At 37.3% G+C, this 24,089-nt stretch overlaps 1 protein-coding gene across 22 annotated transcripts in view; it reads right to left on the reverse strand.

Annotated features, from left to right (window-relative positions):
• Window positions 1-24,089, reverse strand: part of LOC137652986 (F-actin-uncapping protein LRRC16A-like) — a 702,357-nt gene that overhangs the window by 167,665 nt on the left and 510,603 nt on the right. For all 22 annotated transcript variants that reach the window (XM_068386421.1, XM_068386468.1, XM_068386477.1 and 19 more), the window contains 2 exons: window positions 17,007-17,114; window positions 3,145-3,300 (listed from right to left, as the gene is read on the reverse strand). In XM_068386421.1, the coding sequence (XP_068242522.1) occupies window positions 3,145-3,300; window positions 17,007-17,114 (264 nt within the window). The remainder of the gene's footprint in view (window positions 1-3,144; window positions 3,301-17,006; window positions 17,115-24,089) is intronic.

Consider the following 24,089-nt stretch of genomic DNA (forward strand, 5'->3'; position numbering starts at 1 on the left):
AACATGGCAGTTGAAAACAAGATCATTGTTAGACTTAGCATGCTGGAAATCTTATGATAAAAGTAACTTACTGTATTACCTTTTTAAGGTAGGTTTTGATGCGGCTTTTTATCAAAGTATACAGACAGGCTGTTTCTAAACTATACAGGATATGCCTTTCAATTCTTTAATTTTGTAACGAATAAGTAGCTAAATAGTTATTACTTTCAATAAGAGTGGCTACTTGGTTTGAAGATTCATTACTCTAGTTTTGTTTAGTTTCTAATCTCTCGATTGCTCTAGTTTTGTTTAGTTTCTAACTCTCAAGATGTGTTGACATATATAAGATTAATCAGTTACCTAACCTTATCATAAACTATAATGCCGTCTTTGAAGTCCTTCATTAAACTTATTTAATGAAGGGTTTGCAAGTTTATTTAATCATGGCTCTGTGTGGGTAAAAATATAAGAAGTGTTATTGAACAACTTACTTGGTAGTTAATTTTAGTATTTCAGAAGGCTTTCTTTGAGCATGGATGACTAGGCTCATTGTTTACAGATGAAATGATGACAGTAATGCCATTCTAAACTTTTTCTTTGCTACAGCCAAAGTAGTTAGATTTTTATCATATTGGGAATTTAACAGCATTAACTTTTATTTGGTAAGCTCAAAATTCAACTAGTTCTGAAATCACAGTAATATTTCAGGACTAACCTACCTTGTGTCACTCCTAACCTATGTGCTGAAGTGGTAACTAGTGGGTTATCTACACCATTCAGTAAAGGTTCTGGTGGTAATTGTTCAAAATCCTCTAACAGAGCTAAAAAATCTCTAGTTGCTAGTACCCTTTTTCAGCCTAACTATCACACTCAAGCAATTCTAACCACACTTTTAGACACTTAGATTTTGTGAGGCTGAAGACCAAGATCATAGTCTGGATCCTTATTTCTCTCTTGTTAAAATAAATACCTTTAAACAGATGCTTTTCCCTCGTGCCAAAATGTTATTCTGGATATTTTACTCCTCCATTCATGTAATAAGTTCTCCCTACTTCTACAGTATTGTTGTTTTGTGGTTAGCAATACCACTTGTAAGATTCCTTTCAACTAATGGTTCTTTCTTTTTGTAAAAATTCCCACAATTGGTTCGATTTTACCCCGTCTGAATAGCTGGGTGTGTCGTTCTCTTACAAGTTTGAACAATAACCCATTTCATCCCTCTTTTCAATAAGGTAAATGTAGGATTTAGTACCTCACCTGCTTGAATAAACCTCTCTATCACATACACCAGTTTTTATAAATAGTTGGTAGTTGTTTGGAAAACTGTGTATTTAAAAAACTAACAAAAAATTAAACTACGTAGTATTTAACATGAACTACTTATTAAAGCCAAATAAATTACTAAGTACATATTAAATTTTGGCCAAGTTTTATAACTTATTCCAAATGCAGGGTAAGGCTGGTATTTAAACTTAAAGTTGGGAACATGAGCCATTTACTCTGCTACAAGGATTATTGCCCATCTAGTCCTGAATTACAGTCTGTTCCCTGTGTTGTTACTTGTAAACATGGAACTTACAGATTATTTCAAAAAAGGTTTAATGATTTTCTTTTAATTATTTTGGCATATGTTATATAACAGATATAGATGATTAATTTTAAAATTTTAACTTCAGATAATGGTTAATCTATTTATTAACTGCCTTTAATTGCCAGTTACCTAAATTAGGTTAGGGCCATGTAATTAATTCTAGATATGAGATATCCTTCGATAAATTCAGTCGGTCAACACACCTGTGGCATTAAACATACCTTAAGAGAGTCTTTAGACGTGCGTATCACTAGACCATACACGAAACAAAAGAAATACGAGGTCATGCTCTCAGTTCTGGATAGAGAAAGTGATGCTTATTTGGAGGGATGCATCAGCATATGTGGGTCTTATAATTAAAGTAATGAACAGGTATTTGACTTGATTCATTCTTGGAAGTGCAATTCGTTCACTGTTTCGGCCATGCCGATGAAGAGGTAGTCTAACGAGAAATACAGTTTCTCACTGGGATGTCCATACTCTAGACAGTCCATGCCCATTACTGTGGATTGTATACAGGCCCAACCACCTCCCCCACCAACTTGTAATGTTAAGGAATAGTGAATACTTGCAACTTTGAAACTGAATAAGGGGAACTCCTAGTGTACAGTGTACTACTTACTATCAACTGCTAGATTCTCGTTACTTTACTGAGAGCTTGTTTCTTTTAAAAAAGAAAATGGGGAAAAAAATGGGGGTAAACATCATTAAAACAAACTTCGTGAGTATAAGCAATATGAAAATCAGGGGTGTGTAGAAATAATTTTCTTTTAATTATAATTGCTTTTTACATTAGGATATGAGATATATAAATTCATTAAGAAGGCTTGGCTTATTAGCAGTGTCATTAAGAACTAGATTATTACATCTCACCAAGCTTTTTCATAGAATTGAAGTACTGGCCAAAGGCTAAATTTTGGACTGGAAATCTGAAACATTTTCCGTGGTACAGATAAAAACTCATAAAAATATAACTGATAACATTTTAGTAACAAATTTAATTTGTACATTAGGACCCCCTTTCAGAAATACTTTAAACAAAAAACTACAAAACTACAAAAATTTCTACAACAACATCTAGTACTGAAAAAAACATTTGGTGTTTTCCAGAAAGTAGAATATGAAAAAAAATCTCAACTCATAAACTAATAAATATAACAAAGCATGTATGCTTCCCAATAAAAGGTGTACTGTATCTGTAATTAGTTCCACATAAAAACATTGACAATATCATACAACTCATACTGTTTACAGTACTTGCACATCATATAACTGAAGCAGGAAATAACTATACCATAAGGAAACATAATGCATTTTTTATCATTTTCCTTTCAGGTTAAACATCAAATCTCTCCTGTAAAATTGTGGCACAACAAAATAAAATCGCCATTATTTCACTGCTTCAGTACTAGAAAGATTTGACATTCATCACTGTACCGAGCCTTTTACTGTAAAACTTTCCCATTGCTTATTAAACAAAATTCTTGGCAAAAATAAAAGTTCTGAAACAGCAGTAGGCCTAATGTAGTAAATAAATTTCCTTGCCTTTCAGCAATTGACATTCAAACACTTACCAAGTTTTTGCAAGTCTTGGAGAGAGAATCCACTACTTCATCAATTACACGGTCCGAGACTGTTGATGCAATTGCCAAGTTCACCTCATTGACTTTGTTTAGGATAACTGATCCAGCCTGTTCCACAATGGCAGTTTCTACAAGCTGAGAGGAGAGCTGAAAATCATAAACAAAACCGTAATATACATGAAGCTCATACACACAAAGCAGCTTTTAATTTATACACATATCAATTAAATGAGTTTCTAAAATGTAATTCAAATATTTATTAATCCTTCATTCTGGGTATGTAAATAACACACCTCCCAGCCTACTACTTATTTCAATGAACCTCCCCTAGTGTTCATATCACTTCCGTCTCCTGAAGCTTAGTATGCTGACATTACCCCTGAAAAATGAAAAGTTTTCCTGTTTTCTTTCCTTCCAATATACTGCTGCCTTTAGTAATTTCTCAATAGTGTCTACCAACAATAATGCTGTATCCTACACATGTCGTTCCATCTTCTTCAGTCTAAAATTTGACTTGATAGTAATAGGGCGTGTACTCCCAATTGTAGGGTTGTTTTTGTTTGATTTCAATTATTCAAAGAGGTTTAAGATGTCTTCAATCGAATCTATTAGCAATCTCCTTGTAGAATGTTCAAGGGTATTAATTTTGGGTGATCAGGATCTGCATTATCTGCATCACGTGTTGGGGATGAGTTTGTGAATTAGAGAATCTCTGGAGGAGTGCTAAGGTCTCATTGTTTCTCTTTGGAAGTATGTATCATGGTTGCTGATTGGATTGAAAGTTAAAAGCGTAAAAGAACGCTCATTTTTAGTTCAAGGGGAAAATCTGGGTAAGACTAGTCTAGTTAATTTTACAGGGAATGATGAAGAAATGGCACTCTAGCCTATGACTGTTACATTCCAAAATAATCTAGCTTTGATAGGAACGAACTACTAAAGCTTCAACATTATTAGCTGTTTTTTTTTTTAGACCTCAAAAGACTTATAGGTCTTCAACAGACCTGTTTCAAAACCCTATCATATCTCCTCAAGTGGTGCTTAGTATTTTCAGTGCACTATTCAATATGGGTTCTGATGGTACACAGCTTATCACAGATTAAAAAGCCTCATGTAGAGCCTTAAATTCTTGATTTACTTTAGACCCTTTTTTGCTGCAAAACCCTCACATTCACATATTTCTTAAAGCTGTTTTAAAAAACTATATTGTAAGGCAGACAGATGGAAATGATGGTAGCCTGGATCTGTATATCCCTCCTCTCACTAAAGCAAGTGCCTCTAAACAATTGCTTGTTCCTTAAGTGCTAAGATGGTAGAGAGGGACATAATATCAATACTGTGGCCAAATCAAGCAGCTCTTAACAACCTCTCTTTACATACTGTATGTGGATAGTGTGGCATATCACATGATTTCCTTAAATTAAATGTTTTCCTTTTTAATTAATGTTAAGGACTTGGCTAAAACTGTTTGGTCACATTATGTTTAAATGGCTGTTAGCATAATTTACTTGCAAGCTCAACAACTAGCTCATCTCAGGTTTTCCTCTTATGGGGTAATTGTAGAGATTAATACCTCAATTATTGAAAAAGTCTTTAAATAAATGCCATCAGTTCCATTCTATGGTAAACAAACAACATGTCTTTGAAATCCTTAAATAAAGAAGACAAGCACGATGATAAAGATGAAGAACAAGAAGAAACTAACGTATCTCCATTTAGTCTTCAAGACAAGATATTTCCTAAAGACATCTAAATATGTTACTTAAGGTAAGCTATAATGTTTGTTATTCTGAGCTACCAGGAACAAATACTTCCAAAAACCACTAATACAACAAACTTTATCTTTCATTTTAGGCAAGATAGATGAATTGTTACCAAAAATACAAATAAAGGATGGTAATTTAATTACTAGTTTAATGATGAAGCCTTATACCTCCCGAACATGGATAAATTGTCCAATTAGTAAATTAGATTGCATTAATTTTTCTTAGATTTTCTGACATATCTTCTATGAAAAGATATATAGTATATGATTAGATTTAAGGTTTTAACTCCCAACCAAACCATTATTAACCTGTTAATTGCTTTACATCAATGTTACCAGCATTGATATACTGTACATCTGGAAACAAGAGGGAGACAAGATCACAACCCTATATAGAATAAAATGAATCTTATTCACTTGGACTTTAGGAGAAATAATAATTCTTCCTCGGCTGCTTTTTGGGGATATTAAACCTCTTAGTAGATCAAATAAGCATAAATCAAATGCATCAAAGTGAATGGCTGCTATACCTGCCAATATGTCTCAAAATTTGAAGTGATGGGGTTGACCACATATCAAAAATGTTTGCAACCTCACTGAACACAAACGATATATTTGTTTTTTCATCAAGGAAGGTAAATGCCCTGTAAAGATGGTGATTTTTTTTAATTCATTGTATTGAGGCGAGTGTTGGCATTGAATAACGTTTTTTGTAAACTGCCCTGTAGGGAAGATAGATTTTGTTACATGACAAGTTATATATTATTCATTGAGTGTCTAATTTGAACATTGTATTATTCAGATTTATTTTAAGCTTTTGCATAATTTTCATTGCATTATTTCTTTTCTTAGGCTAAGGTTTATTTAGATATAATAGTTCAAGCCAAGTTATATAATTTCAGGTCGTAACATTTTTGTCTTTAGGTTTTGTTCAGATTTCATTTTTTTTCCAGTGAATTATTGTGTAAATTCTATCAAACAAAGTGTTGTAATTTATAGAATATACTTATTTTTGTAAAGAGTATTATTCCAATCACCATTATTTGGGACCAGATTCCGCTCGTTTCCTGTAAAGAACCGCAGTGAATGTTAAATAAGTTTTAATAATACTTGAGTAATACCCAGTTTAGTTTGAGTATACTTAAAGAGACCTTTGGATATTCTGTATTTTATATATTGCTGTCAGGGAGTTATTTGATGATCTCTGAATTTGTATATTAATGTTTTAAAGAGTAACAGTTTTAATGTAAAAACAAACAAGGTAGTTTGGAATTCGAGAGGTTGATTAACTTGCCAGTCGTAGTATATATAATATTATATGTTTGGTTCCCAGTCACAAGTCAGAGTATATTTTTTAGTGCCCAGTTCATGGGAGCCATATCATATATTTTGGTGCCCAGACCCTTGGGATCGAGCGAGTCTGTTTTAAATATTGGTGATAACAGGGCCGTGTTTTGATTTACAGTGTTGATAGGATTTTGAGTATTGTTAGTATATTATTTTTTGGAAAGGCATTAATTAATGATAAATTACAAGATGGCCTAGTTTAATATCCAAGAGTTTTTGAATTACCAAAGTGTTCATGAATTGTCAGAAGCTAATGTAACTAAAGCTCAGTGGCTCTTTATCTTAATGGTATGTGGTGGCCATGCTACGAGTGGGATGAGTAAGGCCCAAATTAAGTGTCAAGCATAGAACCGTCGATAAACTCGGGAAAGTTGTCGGAAGAGAATATTGAAGCAGCTCGTGAACTGTTGGAGGAAGCTGAGGAAGAATTTCTAACAAAGCAAAGGCTGGTTGACCCTCAAACTGAAGGCATGAAAGCAGATAGGGATGTTGAGGCTGAGATTTGACGAATTGGTTCAGAGGAGAATTTGATCAAGTTAAAGATGGAAGAAAAAGAACGAGAAGAAGCCAGAGAAATCGCAAAACACGCAAGGTTAATGGAAGCAAGGCGAGAAGACGAAGATAGAGAAGAAAGACGACGTGTGAAAGAGATGGAAGCGAGGGAAATTGCAAGAAAGGAAGAAAGAGAGAAGACAGGAGGGAAAAGAGAGGGGACAGGAAGAAAAAGAGATGAAAGTAGTGAGGTATGCGCATGAGTTAGAGCTTTTGCAGGCCCGTCCCCAACTGAAAGCGCAGAGAGAGACACAGAAGACTCCTGCTAGGCACAAACCCGTGTTTAATGAGTGGGAAGCTCAGGAGGTTAATTCCAAGGTTCACAGAAGAGTCCCCAGATGAGTTCCTCAATCATTTTGAAACGGTCGCAGCGACGATGAAAAGGTCAGAAGATAAATGGTGTGTTTTATTGCAGAATGTGCTCTTTGGGAAGGGCTGCAGGGCTTACTTATCCTTATCTCAGGACCAGAGGATGGAGTATCTAGAAATGAAGAGGAGCATGCTGCAAGTGTATCAGATGACCCCTGAATTATAATGAAAGGTTCCAAAGTTTGAAAAAGGCCGAAAAAAAGACTTTCCTGGATTAAGCGTATAAGGTAAAACGATGTTTTAAGAGATGGACAGAGGCTGCTAACATAAAGGTGAAGGTTGATTTAGAAGAATTGATAATACTAGAGCAGTATCTATGAGGAATTCCGGAACAGATTCGAACGTACTTGAGAGAGATAGAGGTGAAGAAAATCGATAAAGCCGTTTGCTGAGTGAAGATTACAATATTATTAGTCGTAAACCCTCCTCGGGCACGTCAACCGTCATTCCGACCAAGTGTCAATTATTCGCCAAATCATGGAAACCAGATTGGAAATAACTACGGGAAAAAGTTCAACAGTTACAACGTTAGTATTACTTGTACGATCCCTAAGCAGAATGCGATGGTACCACAGCAACAAACATCGAATCGTCCTCCTTCAAGTATCATGAAAGACGTGCAAAAGGTTGATATTGTCTGTTTTAAGTGAGGCAAGAGAGGCCATATCAGTAAGGAATGTTGGTCAAACTAACCGAAAGCAGTCACCTAAGTGATTAAGGATAGTTCGGCTTAACAGAATGAGAAAACTAAAAAGCAATCAGGAAAGTAGGGAGAGGAAAATAAACCAGCCACCATCTACACGACGAACAGGACAAACCCAAACAGCATGGATGCCTTTAAACCATATATTTATGAAGGTGTGTTAGCAGCAATAGATGGGAGTGAGTGAACCCTGGTCAGGATATTGCGCGACACAGGTTTTAACCACAGTGTGGTGGTGCAGGGACCACACCCGTTGGTGGAACAGTATCACAGGGGGCTCAATTACTTTGAAAGGAATACGAGGTGAGGAGGTCACCCCTATTTGCCGTTTAAAACTGTCATGCGAGTTGGTGACAGGTAATTTTTACTTTGCGTTTAAGGATTCAATGGCTGTCGAAGGAGTAGACGTCCTGCTGGGTAATGAGGTTAGTGGAGCACCGTTTGTGCATTGTACCATTGTAATGGTGAAACCTTTGAGGTATAGTTCTAATACGACTGAACGCAAGGACTACCCATCTCTGGTTCCTAGTTGTGTTATGACTAAGAGTATGATGAAGAAAGTGGCTGCCAAAGAAGAAGAAATCGAAGGAACGACGAACTTGAAAGATTTGTTTACCGAAGAAGAGGATTCCCTTGATAGTACGCAAGAGGAGAGGTCCCCAGTAAGCCCGAGCGAAGAGGAACGACAGACAAGTGGACAAGAGGATAAAGAAAAAAATTAACCTGGAAGAAATGAATTTGGAGGATTTGTTTTCCAAAGAAGTGGATTCCCTTGATGATACGCACGAAGAGAACTCAAGATGAAGCCCAAGCGAAGAGGAACGACAGACGAGCGGACAAGTGGATGAAGAAGAAAAAGAAATTGAAGGAGCAATGAACTTGCATGATTTGTTTTCCGAGGAAGAGGATTCCCCTGATGGTAAGCAAGAAGAGAAATCAAGACTAAGCCTGAGCAAAAAGGAGCGACACACAAGTAGACAAAGAAGCAATGGACTTGGAAGAAACAGAAAATTCAACATTAGAGGTAAGACAAGTGCGTAGGAAAAGGCTGATAAGATTGCAACGGAAGGATGCAACAGAGTTATTGTACAGTGTGGTGGACGAGACAGAGGCACAGCTATTTCCGACCTGTTATCATCTTAAGGATGGGTTGCTTATGAGGAAGCATAGAACTGCCGATATCCCTGGGAAGGCCAAATGGGAATATATCAGCAAATATTAATTAACGCACCGTTGAGAAGATAGTTTATCGCGGTAGCGCACAAGACAGGACATATGGGGATAAGGAAAACGACGGAGAAGATGATGAAACACTTTTTTTCTGGCCTGACATGCATAAGAACGTGAGCCAGTTTTGCCATGCACGTCATGTATGTCAAACAGCTAAAAAGCCCTACAATGCATTAAGGAATCTCCCTTATGCCCGATGGAAGTACGAGGAGAACCCTTCAGGAAAGGACCGAAGAAAATTATACAGAAAAATAGAAGGATTGAGAGAAAACGGAAGGAGAATATCTCAAGAATTTGGGGAAAAGGATCGGCGAGATAAGAATATTTTCCCTAGAATGCATGAAGACGACGAGTCAAGGACGAACGAAGAAAAAGTTTGGTAGGAAGAGTAAGAATAGACAGATTGCAGGACCCTTCAGCAAAGGACCAGAGAAAATGTTGACATGAAAAGGGAACGATCGAGAGGAAATGGACGAAGGAAATGTCAAGGATTTAAGGAAAGGAATCGGAAAGTCAAGGAAATTTTCCTTAGAAGGTGTGAAAACGAGTCAAGGACAAGCGAAGAAAAGGTTTGGTATGAAGAGTATGAGCAGACAGCTTGCTGTAGGACGGCAGGTGTTGGTCTACGCATCGGAAAGATGATTCCCTCTCGCCAACGAGTCACAGGAACCATTCCGGATTTTGGAGGAAAGCAGTGACCGGACCTACGTTATCAAGATATCAAGAGAAAGGAAAAATCAAAGGAAGACCATATCAACTTCGAAACCAAGACTTCAAGCACCGGATTTCACCGAGAAATTCCTTATCCAAGTGGATGCGTCGGATAACGAGATTGGAGCTGTTTTATTGCAAGATAAGGAAGGAATTCTACACCATTTGCTTTTATGACGTCGAAGCTGAAGAAGCAACGAGTCAAATATACAGTTGAAAAGGAACTGTTTGCATTAGACATAGCAATAAGGAAGGTTGGAATTTATGCAAGTCGACCACAAAATGAAGAAATTGAATTATATTCAGATCATAATTTATTAACTTATGTGAATAAGATGAAAAATAAGAATCAATGGTTAAGTAGGTAGTCACTATGTTTACACCCGTATTGTATTAATGTAAATAATATATCAGGTAAAGATAACGAACATGTAAAGATAACGTGGTTGCAGATTACTTCTCTCGGGCTAAATTGATGGATTCAAACCCAAAATAAATAATCATTTTTGGGTGGAGCTATCTAACGAAGCTGTACTAGTGTAGAGTGAATATCGTAATTTATTATTAATTTCATTATTATTTCGTATATTGTTTTCATTTCTGCATTGAAGAGATGCTACCCAGCCCGTAAAATGAGCCTCTCTCATGTAGATATAAGAATTTTATTTGAATTACGTAAGACTTTCGTCGTGAATTTCATTGTATTCTTTGTTCAAGTTAGTACAGTATATGTGAATTTTCATAATTCTTAAGAATTAACTTTTATTTCACGTAAGTTTACTGCAAAGTCTTACGTAGTCTGCTTGAAAGTGTTGTAGGATTCATGCGAGATATGAATAAGGGCTTATGTAATGTTCTTTTATATTTTATGGTATATTGTGTCATGTTTGAGAGAATATTCAGAACATGTGCTTTGGAAGTTTCTCTACCATGTGCTTTAGAAACTTTGCGAAAGTCTGGTGAGAGGATGTTATCTTCTTTTTTTTTATATACAGTACAGTATATCGGGGACAAAGGGTGGGTGGAGCTAGTTGGGAAATTCGTCTCGCAGGTGCGTTGGTATGCATCTGAGAGTTGCCTGAAACCCCTTGATTTGCCTCTTGATACTTTTATCTAGCTGGAAACTCTGACGCCCTTCGGCACGATTCCCAAATCCTTTGGAAACTTCTGGATATAGAAGCTAGGTTTGATATAAAAAGGGGACATCTAGGATACAGCTCAGATAGACATAGAGCTCGATATAGAACTGCCAACTGAGGATAGCCTCCTTCCCTTATTCCTCTCTCACGCTCGCAATTCAGTGTATTATCAAAAGTCTTTAGTACATTTTAGTGGGTCCTCTCCTATGTGACTCTGTGCCCCAAGGCAAGTTTTGTGCCGTAAAGATAGTGATTTTTTTAATTCATTGTATTAGGGCGAGTGTTAGCATTGTATAATGTTTTTTGTAAACGGCCCTGTAGGGAAGATAGATTTTGTTACGTGATCAGGTTATATATAATTCATCAAGTGTTGAACTTGAACATTGTATTATTCAGATTTATTTTAAGCTTTTGTGTAATTTTCATTGCATTTTTTCTTTTCTTAGGCTAAGGTTTAGAGATAATAGTTCAAGCCAAGTTATCATATAATTTCAAATCGTAACATTTTTGCCTTATCTAAGTTTTGTTCGGATTTATTTTTTACAGCGAATTATTTTATTATTGTGTAATTTCTTTCAAAATGTTATAATTTATAGAGAATAAAAGTGAACCCTCGCTACTTCGTGGTTCGACCATCGCGGATTCACCACTTCGCGGGTTTTTTCCATAACCCATATATATATACATATCGCGGATTTTCCGGAAATTTCGAAAATACCGCGAAATCTGAAGACCCCCAAATACGATATTTTGTTACCTGTAATTCCATTAATACTGTAATTAGTAATATCTGCTCTTACTGATTGTTCATTGCATTACTTATGATATATAATTTAGCACAGAAAGAAATAAAACACGAAAAGAGAATGTGATCATACGATAATACAGTACTGTATACAGTATGTAGTAAAATTAAATCTAATATGAAACGCAAATCAGATGCAGTCATACCATATTAGAATGGTGTAAGGCTGCTGATGGCTACTATACTACAAATGTAATGGATGTGCATCTTTTCCATGATTCTTTTGTATGTATACGTACGTAGTACTGCATCCAATAATATTCTTTGTTGCAAAAATCACATTTCGAATAAGCGTACGAGAGAGAGAGAGATAGAGAGAGAGAGAGAGAGAGAGAGAGAGAGAGAGAGAGAGACACATCCTACAAAAGAATAAAATAGCATACGTAAAGCTATTACGTGTATTATTATTGTTATTATTATTATTATTGTTGTTGTTAATAAAATTATTATTGTTATTATTATTATCATTATTATTATTATTACTGTATTACTGTATTATTATCATACGATAATTCAGTACTGTATACAGTATGTAGTAAAATTAAATCGAACATGAAACGCAAATCAGATGCAGTCATACAATATTAGAATGGTGTAAGGCTGCTGATGGCTACTACTGTACGTAATACAAATGTAATGGATGTGCTTCTTTTCCATGAATCTTTTGTATGTATACGTACGTAGTACTGCATCCAATAATATTCTTTGTTGCAAAAATCACATTTCGAATAAGCGTACGATAGAGAGAGAGAGAGAGAGAGAGAGAGAGAGAGAGAGAGAGAGAGAGAGAGAGAGAGAGAGAGAGAGAGAGACACACATCCTACAAAAGAATAAAATACTGTAGCATACGTAAAGCTATTATTATTATTGTTATTATTATTATTATTGTTGTTGTTGTTAATAAAATTATGATTGTTATTATTATTATCATTATTATTATTATTATTATTACAGTACTGTACTGTATTATTATCATTATTTATTATTATTATTATTAATACTGTACGTACGGTATGCGCGGGGTATCTTGTATGAGTTGGTAACCTACGCATCATATACTGTAAGACAGGTTGTGATTGGTTCAAGCGCTGATAGATGACGAATCAGAACTCAAGTTTTGTTATCTAGCCTGTGATTGGTGTTTTGCCCTCATCTCCAGCTTCCAGCATCTAGGTTCTCGCGGGCCCGGGTCGTCCACTCTCTGTTCCCGCGTATCGCTGAGTAGACGTTCTTAAGTTTGTGAAGTTTAATCTGTGCTGTGTGCGACCTTTTTAAGTTGAACTTTTTGTCAAATCCTACTGTACAATGCCTCCCAAGCGTTCTGCTTCTACTAAGGCTGGTAGTGAGCCTAAACGCCACTGAAGGATGATGACGATTGCTGAGAAGGTTACGCTTCTCGATATGTTAAAAGATGGTAGAAGTTACGCGTACGCTGCGCGCCATTTTGGGATCAACGAATCTACTGTTCGCTATATCAAGAAGGACGAGGCGAACATTAGAAAGACGGCTGCAATCACCTTTAGCAGATCAGCGAAGCGAGTCGTTACAACGCGTAATAAAACGATCGTACGCATGGAAGGTGCTTTAGCTGTGTGGATTGCCGACTGCCGGAAGAAGAACATAGCCTTGGATACAAACACCATCCGAACAAAGGCCTTGAGCTTGTATCAGAATTTTGCTGCAAAGGAACCTCAAGACGACGATGGCAACCATGCTGAAGAAGATGATGATGCAGATGATCCTCAACCAGGGACATCCACTGATTCCCAGCCTCAGAAACAACGTTTTTCCGCCAGCAAAGGATGGTTCGCGAAGTTTCAGAAACGCTTCGCCCTGAAAAGCGTTTCCCTGCATGGGGAGGCTGCTTCGGCTGACACTGCCGCTGCTGAAACTTACGTGAACCAGACGTTCAAGAATATTATCGCCGAAGGTGGATACAAGCCGGAACAAGTTTTTAATATGGATGAGACCGGCTTGTTTTGGAAGAGAATGCCGTCGCGAACTTTCCTGTTCAAAGAGGAAGCCAAAGCCTCTGGCTTTAAAGCATTCAAGGATCGCGTTACCCTCATGATGTGTGGCAATGCTGCTGGATTTATGCTAAAGCCGGGGCTTATTTATAAGTCGAAAAATCCTCGCGCTTTGAAAAATAAGAATAAGAATCTCCTTCCCGTGTACTGGATGCATAATCCAAAAGCATGGATTACGAAGATGCTGACCTCCAACTGGTTCCACCAGTGTTTCATCCCGCAAGTCAATGAATATCTCGTAGAGAAGGGCTTGCCATTCAAGATCCTTCTCCTTATGGATAACGCTGGTGGACACGCAACTGACCTGTCGCGTGAGGGCGTTCAGGTTGAGTTCCTGCCACCGAACACCACGTCATTAATTCAACCGATGGACCAGGGGGTTATCAGGGCGTTCAAGGCCCTCTACACGAAGAATACCTTGGCGGACCTCGTTGCGTGTGTGGATGCTGCCCAAGAGGATGAGGATGAAGATTTCAACTTGAAGGCGTACTGGCGGCAGTACACCATAGCCACGTGCCTGAAGAATATTAAGAAGGCACTTCAAGAGATGAAACCTGCAACTGTGAATGCGAGCTGGAAGAAGTTGTGGCCCGAGATTGTTTACGACGACGAGGGATTTACACCTGCTGAAATCCAACACTCTGCAGTACGCAAATCTGTGCAGTTGGCTGCCATAATTGGAGGTGACGGGTTTGGCGACATGACGACTGAAGACGTCGACGAGTTGTTGGACTGCCATTCCCAGCCCCTAACTGACGCAGACCTCCAAGACCTGACGAAATCGGCAAGCGAAGAAGAGAGTGAAACCCAGGAAGAGACCCAAGAAAATGTCGAAGAAACGGGCTTAACACTAGAACGGCTTGCCAAGGTCTGCAACCATATAAAGGAGGTGAAAGAAATGTTGCAAGAGTGGGACGAGGATATGGTTCGGTCGATGCAATTCTGCAACAAGGTTGATGACATAATGACTCCCTACAAGATGCTCTTAGATCGAAAAAAGAAGCAGCGGCAACAACTTCCGATCACAATGTTCTTCCAGCCTCGCAAAAAAGAGCCAGTTCCTCCTGCTACTACGCCTTCGGAAGAAATTGAAGAAGTTGAAGAGGTGTCCCAGGAAAAGACACCTCCGTCTGAAGAGACGTAAAATACTACCTGGCTGCACAGTAGAACACATCATCAGCTTCATCATCATCATTTCTACTGTGCAGCAAATTCATCGCCATCATCATTCAAGTTTTTCTTGAACTTCTTTCGTGGTGAGTACAGTAACAATCTTTATTTTTTTACTTTAATATTCTCACATTCTAATACTGTATTTGTGCCTGTTTTATAGTTTAGTACTGTACTGTATGCATTAAGTTAAAGGGAAGGTTTTAAAAGTCTACATGTTGTAACCTATCATATTTTTTTTGTTTAAAATTTACATTTACGTACGTAAAACAATCACTCTCTCTCTCTCTGTCTCTCGTAAATTGATTTTTTTTGTTTAAAATTTACATTTACAGTACGTACGTAAACAATCAATCAATCAATCTCTCTCTCTCTCTCTCTCTCTCTCTCTCTCTCTCTCTCTCTCTCTCTCTCTCGTAAATTGTTTTCCTGCTTTGCTACGTACAATATGTACTGTACAGTACTGTATGATTTTATATAGATACGGTAAATTATATTTGTAAGGTAACATATTTTGTAAATGCTTTTACTGTAAATACTGTACTGTATCATTATCTATCACTATCATCATGCGCGTTAAATGCCTTGTTTGTTCTGAGCGTGGTTGTTTACTGAGCGTACAGTACTTTATGACGCCGTCGTTTCAGGCGGCGTCATTAAGAAAAACATTTCATTTGGAAGTCCTAAGAAAAATAAAGTAAAACATTGGTAATAAAAAAATCAACATACTGTATAATCAATATAATCGATGCAAAAACTAACCTATACATGTACTGTATGTGTACACTAAATGAGTTTGTTTCTTCATTATGATCAGAGATGAACATAAACAAAACATTGGTTGCCATTTTTTATCGTGCTTTTTAGGTGTTTAGGAAACGCATGATATAAAATTGCCTTTAATATTTGTGCCTGTTTTAGTTTAGGGTGCTGTAGTACATGCATTAAGTGTTCTGTACATTAAAGGGTAGTTTGTTAACAGTACTACGTACAAGGGAAGGTTTTAAAAGTCCGAATATACATGTTAAATAAATAGGTAAATATGATGTCACTACTTCGCGGAATTTCACCTATCGCGGCCGGGTCTGGAACCTATCTACCGCGATAAACGAGGGTTCACTGTATTCACTTTCGTAAAGAGAGTATTAATACAATGATCATTATTTGGGACCAGATTCTGCTCGATTCCTGTTAAGAACCACAGTGGGAGTTAAATATATTTTAATAATACTTAAGAGTAATTACCCAGTTCAGTTTGAGTGTACTTAAGAGACCTCTAGATATTCAGTTTTTATATACTGCTGTCTCAAAATTCATGTAATAATATTTTCAAGTGTAACAGTTTTAATGTAGAAGAAAACAAGGTAGTTTGGAATTCGAGAGGTTGATTAACTTGCCAGTAGTATTATATATAATTTTATATGTTTGGTTCCCAGTCACATGTCGTTGAGAGTCTCTAAGCTAGGGGGTGTTGGGGAGGTTGAGTAATGCCTCCTGTAGGGAATGTAACTATTGACAAGAGAGAGTTGCGAGATATTTTATATAGAAACAAAAACAGACTAAAATAGCTTTTACACAATCAGAAATAATGGCTAGAATCCCCAAAACTTCACTTTAGAAAAGAGGAGGAGGGGCTAATATCAGGGAGAGGAAGAGATTTTTCAGTAAAATTTCCCAAGTGTGAACTGTGTGTGATATATGACCATGTGCTATACTCTTTCGTAAGATATACGAGTTATAAGAGTAATTTTAAAGTAATCTTAACCTCCATATGGTTTATATTTGTAATGACATATCTAAATGTCACCGTCAGTATCACCAGGCATGTTTTTGACACATAAGATCATCGTAGCAAAGGGGTTAATTTCATATAATAAAGGTATAAATCTATGCTGAATTCTATGCTAAAGTAGCTAGGATTAAATTTTTTCATATTAGGCACTGTATTAGGTACTGTATATGTAATCAAGACACTAATAGTACTCCAGTTAAGATGATACTTGAGTAATTCAAGAACAATAGAAATAATTTTACTTACCTGTGACTTGGCCATGCATGCAGCTCTCACATCATCCACCACCTTCTCCTCGCTTAAAACATTTGGACACTTGTCCTGAGCTGACCTCACCATACTCTCCACAGTATCCTGTCAGGAAGATATAAAAGTTATCAAAATTAGTTACATACTATCAAGATGATACCATTAACCAGTGTTGAATTTTGTCAATAAAAAGTTATAAAAACTGTATTACTGTCATCACTATGAACAGGTTTCATTTTCCCTGTATTACTGCACGATTCTTTTTCCCAACATTCTACAAAAAAATCAAGGGCAGTATTAAAAATTCCCAACTTTTAAAGGTGTACTATCACTCTCAATATTCATCGTTTATAATCATTGAGGTAGTTAAATACTGTAAAATTTTCATTAAAATACAATACTACTTATATATTACATAAATACAGTAACTTGAAATTTATTTTTAATAAAACCAATAGACTTTTGAGGGAATGGTAAAAATGTGGAGAGAACTTCTAGGCCATATATCAAAGCTTCCAGCCACTGCAAAGAATAAGGAAATGTTTCACTTTGTTTTCATAGATGGAAGAGTCGAGAATAACTTACTTCCAGATAACACAGCAAATTATAGCCTATTTCTAGATGGCTGAGCAAAACATAACCTATTCTAGCTGGCAGAGCAATAAGTAACCTATTTCTAGATGGAAAAGAAAAGAATTTCTGTGACATTTAACAAATACAAAAAGCTAAATCAGTATATAGATAAAAAATTATATATCAAAATGGCAGCAGCCAAAAACTACAAATTCATCGACAGTTCAACTCTTCACATAGAAATAAAAATGAAAGCTAAACACTGAAAAACACTTTCAGTAACTATCAGATAGTTTAAGGGAACCAGCCACCAGAATTTTTCATTGATATTTTTTCGGACATCGAAAAACAAGATACAGTACTTGGTATGTGGAGGATAACATTTCATATAACATGCCAAGAACTTTCATTTGATTATTTTGATAAATAGCGGAGATATCTTATAGCTCTCTTTTTCCCTATGATATCACCCCCAATAAAGTCTCCTTTCTTGACTTGTGTATCATTTATATGGCTATTTTGGTATTCTGGTAATGATAAAAAATTTTCTAATACATCCGAGTCATCCGCATCTCAAGGAGAGTTCCCAACCGTCACGATATTACTTCAGAGTAGAGTAATTGTGCCAATTTGTTCACTTTTGTGAACATAGCTCTGCAAGTTTTACAAGTGCTTTTCACCGTCCTTTAATAATTTCAACAAACACGTCAAAAGCAATAAACACACCAAGTAACAGCAGAAGACATCTTCATTTGGCATGAAATAGGAGAAAGATAATCTGAGTCAGATGCATCATGGGATACTGTGTGGAGTATTAGATAATTCACGAACAAGAACAAACAAGGCTTTTCTCTCATCTTGTATCAGAGCCCTAATGGTAAGAAGACAATCAAAGGTAGAATCATCCAAGTCTGCATTCAGGTAGACCGAACACAAATAGTAATTATGGATGCCACAAACTTTCATTACCTGATCTCATGACATCCATACTCATAGCAGGACTCATGAGAAGCAGGGTACTCAGTTCGCCATTCATTTCCCATGCCCTAAGAATGGCATCCCATTTCAAAATTATTGGTTTCTTAAAAATCATATATTAAGGAGTTCAGAAGAGTGCCTCATTTGAGAAACCATAGTTTCTGAGCATAAAAGAATATCATTCTGTATGGAGACAAATGTAGGGTCCTGAATATGGCATGCAGTCCATGAATATTGCAACACAGTAGACAACACTAGTAAAGTCTAAGAAGTACTTGGTCCCGGACTTCACTCAAAGTCTCTAGAAAAGATAAGAATTACAAGCTATAAATAAAGATTCATTATACTTGGAAACAAACTTAAAAATAATGATAAAAATATGTACAGAAATATATATAAAGGGATTGATACAGTCAATAGACTAAAGATAAAATGTCTGACAAAATTAGTCAACGTGGCAGAGCCGACACACCATGCAAGGCTAAGTACGCTCTTGGGTAGCAATCTAAACTGAAAGGAGGACAGTTAGGATGGTTTTGAAAGTGAATACTTCTGAGGAAGATAATGAAACAGATAAGGAAAAGGCAACCTCTTGATAAACCACAAGGAATCCATGGCCCTTCCAATAAGCCTGCGCAACATATTTCAAATAAACAAAAGGAAGAGAAACCAGATAGAATAATGTGCCCAAGTGTACCCTCAAGCAAGAGAACTAACATAAGACAGTGGAAGACCATGATACAGAGGCTATGGCACTAAGAAAGTAAAAGACCATAGTAAAGAGGCTATGGCACAAAGACAGTGTTAGACCATAGTACAGAGGCTATGGCACTAAGACAGTGAAAGACCATGGTACAGAGGCTATAACACTACCCAAGACTAGAAAACAATGGTTTGATTTTGAAGTGTACTTCTCCTAGAAAACCTGCTTACCGAGTGGAAAGTAGCCACTGAACAATTACAGTGCAATAGTTAACCCCTTAAGTGAAGAAGAATTATTCGGTTATCTCAGTGTTATGAGGTGTTTGAGGAAAGAGGAGTGTGTGCAAAGAATAGACCAGACTATTCTGTGCATGTGTAGGCAAAAATACTACCTGTCACAAGAGTTTACTCACATAAGTGTCCAACCAGCAGTAACGTCTCATATGATAATCCCAAGAAAGGGTAGTGATGAAGAAATAGAGGAAAAGAAGGCTAGATATCCTAATGTCACAAAAAAAATATTATGGGGTACAACTGTTAACTTAAACTATGCTATCTGTCCTGTGTGGAGGGGGCTCACTACACCAATTATTGGGCAGCTACCACAGGTCCAACAGAAAAGGTGCCTAGAGACCTATGGCTGTAGTTCTTAAGTTCTTAAAATAGTCAACAGTAAAGATGGTTTGTCTCATCCACTTATGGAAAGCCATAGTTCCAGCAATTCCTGACATCATGGCCTTTGGGAGTAGAAGGCAAAGAAGGATCTTCCTGAGTCTTGTACGCTTGCATGATGGTTTCCTGAAACCAGAAAAATATAGGGTTTTTGCTTACTTTCTTCTTTGTACTACCTGTACTGACGAAAAACTTCTGTACTTGCGGACGACAATGTTGTATACGCTTCAAGTAAAGACGTACTGCCTATTAAGGAGAGTAAAGAATAATCCATATACAGTAGCTGGTAGTCGTCTACTTACGACCCAGATATGGACCGAGTGAAGTGTCGTAACTCAATCTGGACCTTTGCCAAACTTAAATGAATTTTTGGTAGATTTATTATGCTTTGTCAAAATACTGTAATCTTCTTAGTCATATTTTGTCAATATTATCTTACCGTACAACATTATTTCCTTTTTCTGTTTCATAAGATATCATATGATTTCTTATTGTATTGTATTTTTCAATTTTGGAAGCATTTTAACAAGTAACAATTACTGACTCTTAGTTTACCTTTTGTTTGCATCAGCTGATCTCCGAGTCCCTCTACTGCGTCAAGAAAATGCTCACATATGAATAAGAAGTATCGTTTACATAATTTCTTATTTAAAATTTCTTCATTATGACCATTACATCAGCACTAATATGTTATAGATATCAGTTTTTATACAGTTTGTTTATAGATATTATTATTAGTTACCTTATGAATACATAAAAAAATCTCTCTCTCTCTCTCTCTCTCTCTCTCTCTCTCTCTCTCTCTCTCTCTCTCTCTCGTTCGTATATACATAATACTGTATGAAAGGCAATTACTCAATTTGTCAGTTCACCATCCGCCAGTAATATGACATCACCAGACATACAGTACTTTTTATTTTTTAAATCTAAAGCAAGTAGTACTGTACTCATAACAGCTGATACAAACCACTGAAATACATGGTACCAATACTCAATGTTTCGATGATGGGAATAATAATACCCGGTAACGAACCGTAAGGAAATCACTCTCCTTCCGCCAAAAATATGACACCACCAGACAGGTGATATGAATGACAAAAAATGACTTGCGAAATAGGTAAAACCCTTCTCTGTTTTTCTAACAAGAAATAAAAGAAAATACAGTACTAAATAACAAAGCAAGAGTATCTATTCTTTATAATATACAGAAAATATATTACCTCCAAGAAAATATTTGTCCTATTAGTGTACTTTCATTAGATACATATCCATCTACTATCAGAGACGGAACAAAAGAAATAAAACTATCGTAAAATATGAGATTCTGTCCTAGTTGTAGAGTAAAATTTATGATAAATAGTATTCATAACAACATATACAGTCCCGTGAAATACTTTGTATCACTACTCGACATTTTGATTATGGGAATACTAACATTAAGTGATACCCTATTGTAAGTAAATTGCTCTACTTGCCCGCTTGTTTTCCACCAGAAGTATGTCACCAGATATATGAACTCGACAGATATTAAATCTTTTTAATATCATTTTTTTTTATCAAAAATGGATAATGTATACAGTGAACCCTCGCTACTTCGCGGTTCGACAATCGCGGATTCACCACTTCGCGGGGTTTTCCCATAACCCATATATATATACATATCGCGGATTTTCCGGAAAATTCGAAAATACCGCGAAATCTGAAGACAACCAAATACGATATTTTGTTACCTGTAATTCCATTAATACTGTAATTAGTAATATCTGCTCTTACTGATTGTTCATTGCATTACATATGATATATAATTCAGCACAGAAAGAAATAAAACACGAAAAGAGAATGTGATCATACGATAATTCAGTACGTAGTAAAATTAAATCGAACATGAAACGCAAATCAGATGCAGTCATACCATATTAGAATGGTGTGTACTGTAATGGATGTGCTTCTTTTCCATGAATCTTTTGTATGTATACGTACGTAGTACAGTACTGCATCCAATAATATTCTTTGTTGCAAAAATCACATTTCGAATACTGTAAGCGTACGAGAGAGAGAGAGAGAGAGAGAGAGAGAGAGAGAGAGAGAGAGAGAGAGAGAGAGAGAGAGAGAGAGAGAGAGAGAGAGAGGCGTAAAATAGCGTACGTAAATTTTTATTATTATTGTTATTATTATTGTTGTTGTTGTTGTTGTTGTTAATAAAATTATTATTGTTATTATTATTGATCATTATTATTATTATTATTACTGTACAGTATTATTATCATTATTTATTATTATTACGGTATTGTACTTAATCTACGTACGTTCAGTATGCGCGGGGGCATCTTCTATGAGTAACCAACGCGCCATAGTACTGTAAGACGGGTTGTGATTGGTTCAAGCGCTGATAGATGACGAATCAAAACTCAAGTTTTGTTATCTAGCCTGTGATTGGTGTTTTGCCCGCATCTTCTACCCGCAGCATCAAAGTTCTCGCGGGGCTGGATCGTTCACTTTCTCTTTCCGCGTATTGCTGAGCAGACGTTCTTAAGTTTGTGAAGTTTAATCTGTGCTGTGTGCGACTGTTTTAAGTTGAACTTTTTGTTGAACTTTCTGTTACAATGCCTCCCAAGCGTTCTGCTTCTAGTAAGGCTGGTAGTGAGCCTAAACGCCACCGAAGGATGATGACGATAGCTGAGAAGGTTACGCTTCTCGACATGTTAAAAGATGGTAGAAGTTACGCGGCCGCCGGCCGCCATTTTGGCATCAACGAATCCACCGTTCGCTACATCAAGAAGGACGAGGCGAACATTAGAAAGACTGCTGCAATCACCTTTAGCAGATCAGCGAAGCGAGTCGTTACAACGCGTAATAAAACGATCGTACGCATGGAAGGTGCTTTAGCTGTGTGGATTGCCGACTGCCGGAAGAAGAACATAGCGTTGGATACGAACACCATCCAAACAAAGGCTTTGAGCTTATATGAGAATTTTGCTGCAAAGGAACCTAAAGACGACGACGGCAACCATGCTGAAGATGATGATGATGCAGATGATCCTCAACCAGGGACATCCACTGATTCCCAGCCTCAGAAACGTTTTTCCGCAAGCAAAGGATGGTTCGCGAAGTTTCAGAAACGCTTCGCCCTGAAAAGCGTTTCCCTGCATGGGGAGTCTGCTTCCGCTGACACTGCAGCTGCTGAAACTTACGTGAACCAGACTTTCAAGAACATTATCGCTGAAGGTGGATACAAGCCGGAACAAGTGTTTAATATGGATGAAACCGGCTTGTTTTGGAAGAGAATGCCGTCGCGAACTTTCCTGTTCAAAGAGGAAGCCAAAGCCTCTGGCTTTAAGGCATTCAAGGATCGCGTTACCCTCGTGATGTGTGGCAATGCTGCTGGATTTTTGTTAAAGCCGGGGCTTATTTATAAGTCGAAAAATCCTCGCGCTTTGAAAAATAAAAATAAGAATCTCCTTCCCGTGTACTGGATGCATAATCAAAAAGCATGGATTACGAAGATGCTGACCTCCAACTGGTTCCACCAGTGTTTCATCCCGCAAGTCCATGAATATCTCTTAGAGAAGGGCTTGCCATTCAAGATCCTTCTCCTTATGGATAACGCTGGTGGACACGCAACTAACCTGTCGCGTGAGGGCGTTCAGGTTGAGTTCCTGCCACCCAACACCACGTCATTAATTCAACCGATGGACCAGGGGGTTATCAGGGCGTTCAAGGCCCTCTACACGAAGAATACCTTGGCGGACCTCGTTGCGTGTGTGGATGCTGCCCAAGATGACGAGGATGAAGATTTCAACTTGAAGGCGTACTGGCGGCAGTACACCATAGCCACGTGCCTGCAGAATATTCAAAAGGCACTTCAAGAGATGAAACCTGCAACCGTGAATGCGAGCTGGAAGAAGCTGTGGCCCGATATTGTTTACGACGACAAGGGATTTACTCCGTCGGAAATCCAACACTCTGCAATACGGAAATCTGTGCAGTTGGCTGCCATAATTGGAGGTGACGGGTTTGGCGACATGACGACTGAAGACGTCGACGAGTTGTTGGACTGCCATTCCCAGCCCCTAACTGACGCAGACCTCGAAGACCTGACGAAATCGGCAAGTGAGGAAGAGAGTGAGGGTACCCAGGAAGAGACCCAAGAAAATG

This window comes from Palaemon carinicauda, chromosome 1 (assembly GCF_036898095.1).
Source record: "Palaemon carinicauda isolate YSFRI2023 chromosome 1, ASM3689809v2, whole genome shotgun sequence".
Lineage (NCBI taxonomy): Eukaryota > Metazoa > Arthropoda > Malacostraca > Decapoda > Palaemonidae > Palaemon > Palaemon carinicauda.